The following is a 16,015-nucleotide window of genomic DNA, read 5'->3' as shown; positions in this document are numbered from 1 at the left end:
TTATGTTTATTTGGGGCCTCTGAGATGGCTGTGAAACCAGGTGGAAATCTTGTGATACCAGGTCAAGTACAGTAACTGGTACATGCTAGGAGTTTGTTAAATATTTATTTAATAGATGACTTCATGGATTTTATGCCATTGAATATAAAATAAATGGATACCTGTCTATACCTATTTACTTATTCATTTTTCCAATTTATTATCTAAAATCTGGGACTAAAAAATGGCATGTTTGGGCATAAAACTTATTTTAATTAACTTTTGTTTCTACCATTTTGAAGTCTCACAGTTTCAACCACAACCTGGAAAGTAAGAAAATATAACTTCCAATCCTTTTAAAGTATCACACTGCATCATGCTGATTTAGAGGGAACTGACTCTACAGAAAAGTGAGCCCTAAGGCTTTTCTCACTCTGAATAGATTGCTTTAACCAAGGATTTGACATTCCTCTTGCTCAGGGTTTGGTTTCCTCTGGGGGTGTTGGCTCCCTAATTTCCTGACTTCACTCTTCAGTATTTGATGTTTGCCTTTTGTGCTAACCTTTGAAATGATGAAACAAATTGTTACTAGAGTCTGGAGGATTATGGTCAAGGTGTTTCTGGTTAATAAAGCAAAATGAGGGGAAAATGACCCTCAGCAGTACATAAACTTCCTCTGTCTTCCTCATGTTGGCAATTCTCATTAGACAATTAAAGCTCTAGTCATGACTGAGATTGTGTTCAACATTGAACAAAATTAAATGCCTATTGATTCCTTTATGGATCCAATGCTGTCATTACAAATAAATATTTACTAAATAATAAACCAATGAGAGACGGAGAACTAGAACAATCATTAAAAGTTTTGCTTATATTTCAGATGACCAAAGTTCATTTCCCAGTGATACATTGGGTAGTTCACAATGTCCCATGACTCCAGTCCCAGGGGAATCTGACATCAACTTCTCTATAGGCAATTGCACTCACCTGGCATACACTCAGATGCGCACAGACATTCACATAAACAAAAACATAAATCTATAAGTAGTAGACTGATGCAGATGCAATATCACATGGATAGAAATAGAAGTCTCCATCTTCTGCTTTATTCATTGTTGTCCTCTGGGATGCAAATCACCACCTGGGGCCTGGAGACAGTGTTTTGCTTCCTGCATCATCTTATAGCATTGTTAGTTGGAATAAAAGTAATGTGAATAGCCTTTAGAAATTACTACTATTTAATTAATATTGAAATTTAACAATATCATAGAACCTATGTACTCTTTCCCCCTTTACATGAAAATTTCCATTTACTTGTATGACTTATTTATTATTTTTCTTTTGGCTGGCTGTGAATTTCATTGGGAAAAATCCACAAAACATGCTAAATACTGTGGTGATGTATTATTTATGATTTATGAAAATGTGCCTGAGGGTACAGGAAGCAAAGCCAGCCACAAACTATAGAGGTCAGACAGTAGTGACATATACCTTTAATCCTAGGACTCATGATTAAGAGGTAGACCATGGATCTCTGTTAGTTCAAGGCCACATTGACTACACAAAATTTATATAGGCCTAAAAGAAACAGTTCACACAAATGTGATCTCAGCACCTGGAATCACACACCTTTAATGGAAGCACTAGTGGAGTGCGAGACAGGAGTGATATGGCTGGGTGGAGAAAGGAATATAAGGCAGGAGGAGACAAGAGCTGATTGCTTTTGCCTCTGAGGATTTGCAGAGACAGGATTGCCAATTCAGCTGGGTAGAGGTAAGACCCATTGGCTTGGATGCTTTGCTTCTCTAGTCTTCAGCTTGAAGTTTGAACCCCAATATCAGTCTCTGGGTCTTTTATTTTTCATGTTATAAAACACAACAAAGTCTTATGGAGAAGTTTAATTGAAAATGAGGTCTAGAGAAAATGAGGTCTACATATAGATACATATGGATACACATAGAAAAAATGTTACAGCAGGAGATAGAGAGGGCTGGGATGGAAATATAATGACAGGGGAGAGGAGGGAAATCTGAATGACAACAGCCCTGACACTGTCATTGTATGCAGTGGGAAGGAAAATGAATGGACAGGTTGGGTAAATGGAAACAGAAATGTATTTTGAGTGCTAATACATTTCTTGTTTCTATTTGGCAGGGTCTCATGCAGCACATATTGGCTTTGAACTCACTATATAGCAAAGGATGACCTTGAATGCCCAGTCCTCCTGCCTCCACATCCCAAGCATTGAGATTAGCAGGCATTAGCCACCAGACCTAGCATTTTCTTCTTACTATAAAAGACAATATTTTTAAGAGTATGTCTCTTTTTACTTTTGTTTCTTTGTTTATTCAGAGACATGTTTCAGCTGTCAATATGTCATGTATCCTTAAGTTTTCCAACTATATTGCTCAGGGATAAAATTTCTAAGAAATCCAGGGTCGAGGTAATTATCAAGGTTGGGAAGGGAAAGGGTCGTGCATTTTGGTGACTCTGGAAATGGGTATAATGCATTAGTAGCTGGTATTGTTATCATAGCAGTGAAGAGAAAACAATTTCCTTCCTTAATCTCTGGGATGGATGGAGATAAGTGTTCTAGGAATAGGTCAAGCACTGAATAAAGGGACCATAGTCCAAGAAGGCAGATCCACCCTTAACCACGCTAAAGAGATGAAAGGAATAATTATCCCTTTCCTGAGACAGTTTCCTTTTCGGCTAGGAATCCTGTCCTCTGTGCAGCCACTCAGAAAGTTACTGTCCTTTCTCCACTCTGTCGCCTCCTTTTGGATGCTGGTAATGTGCCTCTTCACTCTCTCTGTCATCCTGCTCTCCATTAGCTAACTGCCTATAGGTGGCCTGCCTCTCTCTCTCTCTTCTTTCTTCTTTCTTTCTTTCTTTCTTTCTTTCTTTCTTTCTTCTTCCTTCCCCCCCCTTTCTCTTCCAGGCGGCTGTCAGCCTATTGCTCTGGTGTTTTTCTTTTAATATCTAGTTAGGTTCTACCATGTTACACAGCACTAAGAATCTGTGGCTGTGGAGCATTCTTATAGGAAGTCCACACTCAGAGGGGAAAGATATTTAGGTTTCCCTAAAATCAAACTTTGATGAAAATTTTTATTTAAATCATATATATTTACATACATGAATATATGTACAATATAAAAATGAATATATATGCAATCTAAATTTAACTTGGGAACATTTATCCCTTAGGAGTTTGGATATTAAACAGTTTTTTTCCCAGTTATGTAGACTGTAATATCTTCAAATTTTATATTAAATCAGAGTTGACAAACTTATTTTGGAAAGGACCACATAGAAAACACTTTAGGGCCTGTGCAACAATTGATCTTTATCTCAGCTCCAAAGATTTGAAATTCGAAGTTTCTTGAACAAGCCACACCTATGCTGAAGATTCTAAAGACTGAATGATTTAGAACTGTGACCGTGGAGAGTCAGAATGTCACAAATCTTGAGCCAAACAAACCTGGGCGGCCTTTAGCCATGTTAGTAGGGATGTAGCTCTCACCTTAGAGTATATTAATATTCTAGACTATCAGTTACTAAAAGCTCAGACTCTAAGAACATCATCAGATAGCATCTAATACCTGTAACAGAGACCCCACCCTCACCTCCTTACCTTTAAGCTGCCAAATAGATGTCTCTAACAATATTTTTGGCAAATGAATTTACTACTAGAAACTCTGGCTTCCCCTTTGGGCCCTGGTTCCTGTGATCTCTATGAACAGAAAGCAGAAGAGGTACGTGGAATGCAATACAAAAGGCAGAGTTTATTGCTAAGTAGAATGCAGCAGCCTCAAGGATGACAGTGGGCAAAGGCCTAAGAAGGAGCACACTTAGCTGGAGGTGGTGGCACACGCCTTTAGTCCCATTTTATCCCAGCACTCAGGAGGCAGAGGCAGGCAGATCTCTGTAAGTTCAAGGCCAGCCTGGTCTACAGAGCGAGTTCCAGGAGGAGAAAACCTGTCTCCTGAAGAGAGAGAGAGAGAGAGAGAGAGAGAGAGAGAGAGAGGAGAGAGAGAGAGGAGAGAGAGGAGAGAGAGAGGAGAGAGAGAGAGAGAGGAGAGAGAGAGAGATGAGAGAGAGAGATGAGAGATAGAGAGACAGAGAGAGAGAGAGAGAGAGAGACAGAGAGAGAGAGACAGAGAGAGAGAGGAGAGAAGGAGCACACTTTCACAGGGGGCAGTGATCAGAGCCAGAGACACCATTTTGCTGACATGCATGTTTAGGGATGATTCGTGCTGTTTCTAAACTCCTTACAGAAGACAGGTTGGAGAGATAGAAAAGATGATTTGCATGAACTCTTAATGGAGACAGTGCTAGTGAGGTGACTAGACAGATACTAGCAAGCTGCTGTGGAGGTCCTAGGGAACAATCCTCCTTCCTAGACAGTGAACTCCACCTCTGTTCTCTTTCCCTAAAATAAGAGTGCCTCTCAAGAACTTAAATCACCACATAAAATGAGGAAAGAGTCAGGGCTTTTTGAGGCCCATTAAGATCAAAAGAATAGAACCTGAGATATTGTCTAGCCCTGGATGGAGACATGAGGTTCCAAGCCACATAAGAGGCAGAGGCACTTATTATTCTAATTAGATAACATGTTTTTTTTCTTTCCTAGCAGTCCTTCCCATTATAGTGTAGACACAGAAAACATTTCTGCTGGCCAGTCCACTTCCTGAGTCCTAACATGGAAAAACATAACACTTTGTGTGTCTTCCACGTATCTTTTTTCTTTTGTAGTAGAATTTTTCTGAATATCTGGGCTTTCTGGAGATTGGATTCTCTAAGGTCAGTTTCCTACTCTTCTGCCATACAGCATCTTGTTGAACTCTGTTGCTGAACACACAGACTTCCTCTGACCCTAACTTAAAATATCATGGCTTTCTTTTTCCTCTCTTCCTCATGCCTCAGCTGGTGGCTATCAAGGTTTAAAGTTTACCTGGCTTGTTTTTCTCTCACGCACTAGAAACATTTTTCTTAACCTTCCTTTTACTCCTGTTTTTAATTTCTCTTATTAATTAGTGAAGGGGTCCTAGATTTTCGTAAGTAAAATATGGCACCAATGTGGGATTCCCTGAATTTTTCTGGTAACAACAAGTCTTTACTCTTTACCATAAAGTTTTCTGCTGAATTATCTTATGATATTTTAGTGTTACATCACCAGGGCCAGAGTTATTCTGCTCATTGCCCAATAGTTTCAGAACATGTTGCTTATGACTGTCTTTTATTCTGTGGCTCTGGAAGTTCATTTAACTGATTTCGCACTTTCAGGGCAAGCTTAACCCCTGTGTCCAACCTTGATCTCTAACATTTGGCTCCAAATAAATGTTCTTATTTTCTTTGGCTATGAAGCTATATTTGCTTCATAAGAGTTAGATTCTATCTTGTGAAAAAAAAAGTTTCTTGGGAAAAAACTTTCACTTTGCATTGAACTTTCTACAAGATTGATTAATTGATAAGAACTTCCAAGATGGTGAGCAGATTGGAATGCTGAAGGTCCAGAGCCTAATTATAATTTATCTGGGGCTGTCTTTAGGCATCTAACTAGCCATTCCTTTTTCACCTGTGTCTTTTCTAACATTCTTGTAACTAACAGATAAAACCTTTTTGAATCTATTATCTTAATAGAACTTGTTTTTACCAATAGAAAGGCTGAAAATGTCATCAGATAACTTCCGGAACCTATAGCTGAGAATTCTCTTATTCAGCTATAATCCATCTACCTGTTGTCTCCACAAACATATTTGAAAACTGCCTCAATTCATTACTTTCTTCTGTTACTATGAAATATCCATCATATTGTTACTGCACTGGGATATGGAATTTGGAGTAACTTAATGTGAGTTCCTAGACTGGGTTACTCATTGCTTCAGAATAAACAATCTTTCCATTTTGAAGCAAAAGTCACGTTCTTTTGAGTTTATAGTCTGAAGACTATATGCCACATGTCACATCTCAAGGTCACCTTCAGTGATGACATTATGTTTCTGTTTATGCCAAATCTCCTGGGTTGGTGGCCAATTCATCCCTCCTGACTTGTAGAACATGGGCCATGTCTTCCCAGCACCCTCTCCTTTCACCCACAACCCAGAAGATTATCTTTGCACATGCAAATATCCCATCAGGGTGTTTTCCTGAATAAAGAAAAGGGATTCTGCTGCTACTGTCAAAATAATAAGCACACTACAGATGGTGCTTTCATTCCAGAACAACCACAACAGAAAAGGAGATGCGAAACTTCTGTCTCCATTGTGGTGTGCTTTTTTTTCCTATTCTATAATTTGACAGTTTAGTTTGGCATTGGCACAAATTAATACTTAAGCTTCTAGGGGAATTCAATGGCTGGGTTGTTGTCAAGGTAGTGGTTCTAAATATAGGTAAGCGAGAGGAGAAAAAGACACATCTAATTCCTTATCTATCTCATTTTGGCATTTTCAAAGAGTTTATATTTAAGTTTAAATTTAAATAAGCATTCTTGTATTATCACTGCCAGCATTCTGTCTCATTAGTCCTTTTAGTTGAGTGAATAAGAAATGCAAATTAGAGCTTCAGAGATAGCCTGGAGTCCCCGCTTCTTCAGTCCATTGAAGATATTAAAGTGGAGGTACACAGGGTCCCACCCAGCCCTTAGCTACCCATGTTGGTAAATGTATTGAAGAACCAGTCACAATGAAGCTGTCTCATGTCAAACAAAAAGGACAAAAATGCTGTTTTTTTTTTCATTTAAAAACTCAGATCTCAAGAGGTAAGTTTTCATTTCCCATGCAAATGCACAGCTTCTTCAGTTTGTTCCCCCACTGTTTCCCCTTGCAGGGTCTGGAATAGAGATTTATCCTCATCAGCCACCCTCATTTGATGGATTTCTTCACTCTTGCTCATCAAAATGCCCACATGATCCCTGATCTCATCAATTACAATTATTTCATGTTCTACTTGCTGCTCCCAATACATCTGTCTCCCTAAAGCATCTGGGGAACTCAAATACTAAACTATAGTTGTATCTACTTTCACTACTTTCAAGAATATTTTTTTCTTTGTATTGATGAGTATTTTTTTTTTTTGGTGTTTTGAGACAGGGTTTCTCTGTGTAGCTTTGGAGCCTATCCTGGCACTTGCTCTGGAGACCAGGCTGGCCTCAAACTCATAGAGATCTGCCTGCCTCTGCCTCCCAAGTGCTGGGATTAAAGGCTTGCGCCACCAAAGCCCAGTGATGAGTGTCACTTTTATAGATCTCTTTACAAATTAGAATCAAGGAAAAGACTTTATCTCCTGAATAATTGGCATACCATGTTTTCTTCTTCTTGCATATCACAAAGTTTGGAATTCAATTTTGTTGCTTATAATTCTGATAGCATTTGTCAATTCTCTATACATTATTCTAACATTAACTACAGAAACGAACACAAATGCACTTCTTTAACAGACGACTTCATGAAATGTTTCACATTTTAGGTTCAATTGGGAGCTGAGAAAGAGATTTATTAAAGTTATCATTAAATAAGAGATTTATTAAAAGTTATTAAACCCATCAACAGATGACAGCATGGCAGGGCTACTGAGTGCAGTTCAGGCTCATGAGGCAGAGTGAGAGACCATTTTTATACATATTAGAGGAAGGGGAAGGCAAGTCAATTGTAAAGTTTTGTTTGTGATCTATACTTAGCAGGTAACCAATGAGCAGTCAGGTAAAGTATGCCAGATTCTAGTGGATGGACAGCTTTCCTAGCTGGCCATGATTTGAGGCTGATTGAGTATGAAAGAAAAGAACCTAGAGAAACAACTGATTTAATTCTAGAAACCAAAGCACCTTAGTTTCCAAAATTATAAGTTTAGTAAAAAATGAAGGAACTTCACAAAATGTTATTTCCTTGCTTAACACTTCCTAGTCCATTTCACCAAAGATAAGGAATCAACACTCTAGTCTTGAAATGTAACTTATGTTCTAAAATTTTCTTGCACACTGACAGTCACTTTAAATGTTTATAATTATTCACTTGCTTATTCAAGAGTGCCATGCTCCTCACAATAGGTTTTGTCACTCTGACAGCATATAATACCCTTTATCACATTTATCCAGCCTGCCTTTCCATCCAAATCACTATCTGTTTCTTCCCAGCAATGCCTGTATCTCAGTGAAAATTGGTTATGGTTCTCTAAATGTACCATGGCATTTCCTGTGTCTAGTCTGTCATCTAAGTTGCTAGTATACCATAAATAGTTTGTACTACATGGTCTTTTAAAATTAAATAAATGACTAATTTTATTCATGTTGTCATATCTGGCATTGAGCTCAATACTTGATGTAAAGCTATGTTTACTGACCAGTCATGTAATTGAATTTAGATCTGTGGAATTTGATAGAATTGAAATAATTGATACATAAAAGTTTTAGTGTATATAATGAATAATTTATTTCATAACAATTAGTGAGAACTTTTTAAAAAGTTTCTGTATCCCCATAAGCCTTTCTGCCGACACAGCAATCCAAATCAGACCAAATCAAACTGAATTAGAAAAAACCCAGGTTTAATGAGTAAAATAATTCCTGGTGATTTTTCCAGTACTCCCCAGAGAGGAGATAGGGAAGAGAGTGAACAACCATGTGTCTGTTTTCTGGGGGACAGGTTAAATAATCATGGAAGTGGTCTTGAGCATCTCTAGGGGAGGAGCCTTGTTTGGTGGGCTTTATAAGACGGGGCGGGGTTTGGGGAAGAGGGGGCTTGGGGTGGAGCTTCTACCAGAAGAGTCCAAGACTTTGAGAGCTGCCATGGGGAGTATATAGCGGTGACAATTTGTGTTCAGCACTTTGGGTATATAGATGTCAGGGGCTGTGGTGAAGATTCCACCAGAACATTCCAACTCTTTGGGTATATGGATGCCAGGAACTGTGGTGGAGCTTCCATCAGAACACTTATTACATGTGGAGTGTTCTAAAATGAGTTAATCCACACTAGTTCTCCCAGGCAGCTTTTTATCTCTCTATATTATTTCAACTTCATTTCAGAAGTGTAGACTGAAACCCAGGAAGATAAAATCATCTTCCCCAAAACACTTAGCTTAAAAAAATCCAAACTCTAATTGAACCTTGGCTGTCTGGCCATACAGATCATATCCTTCTGTTCCATTGGCTTCCATTTATATATTATAAGTATATTTATAACAGATGTCACTGTTACACAATAACTAGTCCCACCTATGTATAGTTCTACCAGTTCTCCTGAGAATGCTGACATTGCTTTGGACTATAACATTTGGGGAATAGATTAAGTTCTTTATAAATCTTTTTTTAAAAAATATTTTATATATGAGAGTTCTATTTGCATGTATGCTTTTATGCCAGAATAGGGCATCAGATTTCACTAGAGATGTTTGTGAGCCATCATGTGGTTGCTGGGACTTGATCTCAGGACCTCTGGAAGAGTCATGGCAATGTGGGCCTGTAACTTTATTGTTGGATGGGGACAGAGATGGGGAGATCTTGAAGGTTCCCTGGCAGCCAGTCTAGCCAAGACAGTGAGCTATAGGTTCAGGGAAGACTCTGTCTTTAAAAATAAGATGAAGAGTCATAAGGGAAGAAACCTGATGGTCGGTTATAGCTTATATGTAAATGTACATACACCAACACAAACACAAATAAAAAAGTTGCTAACACACCTGAAAAGTACTATATGAAGTCTTAAGGTGTCCACTGAGAAACTTACCTCTTCCACGTTAACAATCTCAATAACACAAATTTTTGTCCTAGAAGACTTAGTTTCAACCAATATGGCAGATTTATTGTTCTGTTGGGAGGCCTTCAAGTTTTATTGTGCTGCTGTGATAAAATGCCCTGACTAAAAGCAACTTAGAGAAACAATTCCAGGTAATTTGGAGAAGTCAAGACAAGAACTTTAAATAACTAGTCATACCACACACAGAGTCAAGACCAGAGAGAAATGAGTGTATGCAAGTCCACTTGCTTGTGCTCAGATTCATTTTTCTAATTTCTCCATCCTAATACAGTTCAGGACAACATTCAGGAATGTTGCTGCCCACAGTGGGTTAGGCCTACACACATCAATTAACTTATTTAACACAACCCTCACTGACATGCCCACAGGATATCCCTTATCAAGACCTGTCTTTCTAAGTAATATATATTCAGGAAATGTCATCAATGAAAGTAAATCATCACAGGGGATAAGTCTGGTTTAGAACATTCCTTTTTAGCTTTCCTCACCTCTTTATATAATTTCCTCTGCAACACCTTTTAGACCCTGACTCAGTGAGGCTCAGCTTATTAATGAGAGAACTAATAGGAGGGTATATAGAGAACAGAAATTTAAGAAGGCTAGGACATCTATTTGGGCAAGATCTTATTAAAAACTGAGGTAGTATGTTGGAGATCTACAGAGATCTCAGATATCCCAGTGGAGGTTATATAATTTAAGAAAAGCAAGGCAGGAGAGAAAGGTGGCATGCAACAGGGTTCAAGCAGAGTGTTTTTTTTTAATTAGGGAAAGGGAAAGGGGGTGACCAGCCTCCAGAGGCAGAGCAGCAGGAGAGAGGAGAGAGCAAAGTGGGCCAGAGAGAGGAATGAGAGGGAGGGATAGGGAGGCAGAGAGAGAGAGAAGAGAGAAGAACAGACGGAGAAAGGGAGAAAGGGAGAGGGAAAGGATAGAAGGTGCCAGGGCCCTTTTAAAAGGTAAAGTAGTTAATGTGCACAGGAGGTGCTCTTAGTGGCTGCAGCTGAGGGAGTATCCTGTCAGAACCCCAAGGACAGCCCAGTACAGATGCCTGAATACTAACAGGAGGAGCCTTTTGTTTTGCTAATGTCATTTATAGATCATAGCATCTGTCATCTTTGTCATGAAAAACATCTGAATTAATGAAATCAATTTCTCCTTGGAAAATTAACTTCTGTTGAAATAAATTTATGGAACAAATCGAATAAACTTATACTGTAGAAGATATTGCTTGATAACACACTTTTTTTTTACTTTCTTTTTATTTTCTCGGTGTGTTTTACAGCATGCATCTTGATCCCATTCATTTCCTCAGTGCCTTTGCATCCACCCTTTGCCTCTGATCCCTTCCCCCCCCCAAAACAAAGCAAAATTTTAAAGGAAACCATTAAAAATCTCACCATGGAAGCTGTAGTGTGACACAATGAGTAATGCAGTAAGCCCCTTTGTCCGTATATCTTCACTTGCAAGTATTCATTGCATAGTCCTGGTCTGGTTTCTATTACACGACAATGCTGGACCTTCAATTGGACTCTTCCTGAATATTTTGTTGTTGCCCGATGTTGTGAAGATCCTGCAGTTTTAGGTCTGCTGGCCAGACCCCTTCACGTGCTCTAGCAGATCACTGTTGGGGTGATGTTGTAGCTAGCCAAGTCATAACCCTGGTCCTGGGCCTGGCCAGCTACAGGATTGGTCAGCCTGCCAGTTCTGCCCTGTCCTTACCATCAGTGTGAGATAACTCACACTCCTTTAGCAAATAAAGAAAGACATTTTCCATATGTGTTTATGACACATTTCTTATGATAATTCAACTCTTAGAGGTATCCTTTTTTACTTCTTAAAGGATGTGTATATAACATATTTATTTCTAACAGATAAACAAGGTATTTTCTTTAGGAGCAAAATCTATTCAGGTGAAATGAAAATTGAGTGAATTTTTTTTAGTACAGTGATGTTGCAAACATGTAAGTGGCACTATGATATGTTTTTGAATGTTTGTTTTCTGTATGTACAAAATAGCACATAGCCTATTTATAATTCCTACAAAAAGCAGTTAAGTGTCTTTCATAGTTTCTTACTAGGAGTTTAGAGTTTAAAGTTCTATTTAGTTGGATGTTGACAAAAGATGCTTATAAGCTGCATTATTATGTATTTTTATAAATATGCGTGCATTTATATTCATTATTATTTATTTCAAAATAAGAGTATCATAAAGTTATAAAATCATCTGTGAATATTTGTGATATTTATAATAGTACTAACACTTTGTGCTGATCACTAATAAATGAGGTTAATGGCATTGAGTCTGAACCTGTTTAACACAGTGCACTCTTGCCAAAAATTGTTGGATAGTGTTTAGTCAGGGCAGGGTTTTGCTATTTATCTTCAATAATTTCAGTAGGGCTCCAAAGTGTAAAGTTGGGTAATTATTTCCGGTTTCCGTCAGCTAGCATGATGCATGCCTGGCCTCAATGTGACACATCCATACATCTGGTGGTTAACTTGTATGCCATCTGATTGTCATGACAATAGTTTGCATTTTCAGTCTGTTCCTCAATGGTATAAACTCGTCACCATGTAACACTAATGATCCAAGTGACAACTGTCAACTTGCTGTTACAGTTTTGCAAAGTTATTTCTATGGAAACAATGTTTGATGTAATATTTTAAAAATTTTGTAAACTTTACATTAATGTGGTTGTTAGACACTGAATTAAGCTCTGCTTAACTGAAAATACTAAATGGTTTATTTTTCTTTTTGTTTTAGTGATTTGATACAAGGTCTTGTTACATAGGTAGCGCTATCCTGGAACTTATCTTCAAACTCATAACAACTCACCTCCCTCATCCTTCTAAATGTTCAAATTACAGGCATGAGCTACCGTGCTTGTCTTACTTTTTTTATTTCCTTATTAAAGGATATCTACCCTTGCATTTAGATGCCCACCAGTTGCAGACTCTCCAGGTCCCTTTGGTATGAAAATTATGTATAGAGAGCTCCTGCATGCGGGAGCACTCAATTCCAGTCACCCCTAGGTATGGTCACCATGTCAGAAAAATTCATGCAGAATGGATGAACATAGGGAAGCTTCTGCTTTCTACTTAAACTTTCTTCTCTTCTTTCTCCTAATAGGAACTTTTTACCCCTGAATGCAAGTTTAAAGAGTCTGTTTTTGAAAACTATTATGTAATCTACTCATCCATGCTGTACAGGCAACAGGAGTCTGGCAGAGCCTGGTTTTTGGGATTAAATAAGGAAGGGCAAGTTATGAAAGGGAACAGAGTAAAGAAAACCAAACCAGCAGCTCATTTTCTACCCAAGCCATTGGAAGGTGAGTATGTTACATACATTATCCGCTGGAAACTGCTAATTTTTACATGGATACATCTGACATGGCCACAGGAATCTTCCATGGGTTGACAGAAATGTCCTTTATTGGAATGGTGTTTGCGCAGATTTCTCCTCCTGTTCTTGGCTAAACTTTGTGAGCACCAAGTATAGGTCTGGGGTAGAACACTAACTGAACATGTGCCTGAGCCAGGATTTTCAGTTCTAAATACCAAAACTGGGGCAAAAAGAAAAGAAAAAGAAAAATTTCTCTCCTCCCTTTCTCCCTCTCCCTTCTCCCTTCATCTCTCTCTGTATGCATGTGTGCAGCAGAAAACTCCTTTCAATGCTACAAACCCTCACTATCACAAATGCTTTAAGTAGTTCATGACTTTTAGGCAATTATTTGAAAATAAAAATAAACTATGTTCTTACAAGCATATAACAATAAATATATAAGAAAAACCTTTTCACATGGAATTTCAAATATTTGCCTATCTTCAGATTATCTGAGTAAAATGTCCTTTGAATTATTATAATTCTTAAAATGACCTGTAATGATCCATACCCCTTCCATGCTACATAAATTATTTTCCTTGTATTAAAGGAACTTACCTTCAACTCTAAATAGCAGCTCCTTCACATTTATTCTTATCAGATCCCAAGGTTCAAGCTACCATGCTCTATTAATTAATTAGAAATATATGTACTTTGTTCATTAATTATTCTGCCAGAAGGATCATTGATTGTTATTTATATTAAATTTTAGAACTGAAAAATAAATGACTTTGAGGCTGTTCGAAAGTTTTCTTAAGAATCAAAATGAGGAAAATAAGAAAGAAAGCAAGCTTACACAGGTGGCCCAGCTCCTTGTGATAAAAGAAAAAGGCCACCAGGACCCTCTAGAGGCTGACCTGCTGCTGGTAATTACTTCCTGTAGGTTATAGCCCAGTCAATCTACAGGATTTCTCAGTTTGGTTTTTAGGATGCTTGAGGCTTGATGCTTTGAAGTTCCTCAGTATTACCACCCACTGAGATAACCCAGCTCTTCTCCTATAGGTAGGTCATGTTTGACACATATAATAAAAGTAAGAGGGCCACAGAAAATATCAGAGACTCACCTGCTGTGGGGGTAAACAGCATTATCACAAATATTATTATTACTTGGTAGTCTAGCCTTAAATTGAACTGTTGTGTGTATATGGTGTATACATATGAAGAGAGAAAAATACTATTCTCTCATGTTTTAAAATAATTCCTGGACAGAGGTCCTCTAACCAAAACAAGGGACTATGCTATACTATGCCTTTAAAACATTACTTCTGAAAGAAAACATTTAGGGATTACTAGAGGGATATCAATCTCCTTTACAAGCCCAAATAGAGTCTAGATTTTATAACTGAAAATTTTAGGACAATTATAGACATTTCCACAGGTTGTTATTTTTTTCTGTATATTCTAGTGCAGTCAGATCGACCACCCAACTTGACTTCATAGATGGTGTAAGACAAAACCTTAATACTATTGGGTCCTAAGTTAATTGGAGTAAGAGTGAGACATTGGAGATGCTTCAAGAACGAAGAAAGCCTTCTTTATTTGTCTCATTTTTTAAAAAATTAAAACAGATTTTCTTAATGCAACATATTCTAATTATGAAGTCCCTTCCTCCACGGACCCTCCCAGATCATCTCCACTACCCCCATCCACCCAAGACCACACCCTTTCTTTCTCTGTGTCATTAGAATAGAACCTGGCATCTAAAGAAATAAAATAAAATTAGATGAAATAAAAACAAGCTAAAGGAAAAAGTAGAAAACCAAGAGAAAAGGAAGAAGTCAAATGCAAAGAGATACACATTAACACAAACAGAAATCCCATAAAAACACAAAATGGGAAACCATAACATGTATATGAAGGACCTGTAAGGAAACAAACAAACAAAAAAACCTAAAGCCTTGGCAAAGCATGACGACCTTGGCCATCTACTGCCAAGCATGGTGTTAGGCTTTGAGAGTGGTTTGTATACCCAGTTAGACTCGGCTGGAGAAAACTAATTTTTCATCTGTGAAGTGTTATCTACCTGTGTTAGAGACTGGCTTCTTTTACATGATTTTCAAGTAATTTAGCTCAGTGTACATTTACCTTTGTAAGCATGCTAAGAAAAAGCATGGATATATTGATGCAAATGGAAGATACTTCCACAGTACTCATAGCACTGAGCCCTACTCCTCCCAGGGCTTTTTTCTAGAACACCTAAGCTTTCAAAACCCAAGGATCCTGCTGGGAAGATTGACTGTAATTACATTCTGGTGGTAGATGAGTTTAAATCAACTAATTTTCCCACATGTCAGATAATCTTATATAGCCTTTCCCAAGGCTCTGTAAAAGCATTTTCTAAAAAGTGACATTACTATGGTGCTCATGTCACAAGGCACAACTCAAGACAATTTCTCAATTTTCATTCAGACATTAGTCTCAGTCACTGTTACTATTTTATGCCCTTGTCCCACCAACACCAATTATTTAATATTTTAAACAATGCATCAGAAAAATAGATACAAAAATATAAATGCCACACAGTTGCCTCTAGTTGTGTAAAATCCCTTCTATGATAGTGGGAGAGGAAATAGAAGCAATTATTCATAGAAGGCTCTGGTTTAAGCAAAAGGAAACCTTTATTTCTAATGCTGTGTGTAGCTTTCAAGTGGAACCCAAGGTGACTGTGTGGCTTTTAAACCATGGAAGAGAAAAATAGCTTAGTGATATCAGGTGAAAATAGAATTAGGTCGAGAGAGAGAGAGAGAGAGAGAGAGAGAGAGAGAGAGAGAGAAGAGAGAGAGAGAGAGTCTATGTCTGTGTGTGAGCATTGAACACCACACATTCTTGGGTGTTATGTGTGCTTTTCTTTTTAGGTTTACAAAGAGGCCATAGCTCTCATTTAAACTTTCTTATATAAAAATCTATGTAC

The 16,015-nt window shown here is 37.9% G+C and overlaps 1 protein-coding gene across 3 annotated transcripts in view; it reads left to right on the top strand.

Moving 5' to 3' along the window:
• The window catches only part of Fgf14 (fibroblast growth factor 14), a 585,881-nt gene that overhangs the window by 567,569 nt on the left and 2,297 nt on the right, over positions 1–16,015 (top strand). For all 3 annotated transcript variants that reach the window (XM_035452973.1, XM_035452972.1, XM_027388933.1), the window contains one exon: positions 12,853–13,051. In XM_035452973.1, coding sequence (XP_035308864.1) covers positions 12,853–13,051 — 199 coding nt within the window. The remainder of the gene's footprint in view (positions 1–12,852; positions 13,052–16,015) is intronic.

The sequence above is a fragment of the Cricetulus griseus genome, assembly GCF_003668045.3.
Source record: "Cricetulus griseus strain 17A/GY chromosome 1 unlocalized genomic scaffold, alternate assembly CriGri-PICRH-1.0 chr1_1, whole genome shotgun sequence".
Classification (NCBI taxonomy): Eukaryota; Metazoa; Chordata; class Mammalia; order Rodentia; family Cricetidae; genus Cricetulus; species Cricetulus griseus.
This window is presented reverse-complemented; position numbering and strand designations above follow the sequence as displayed.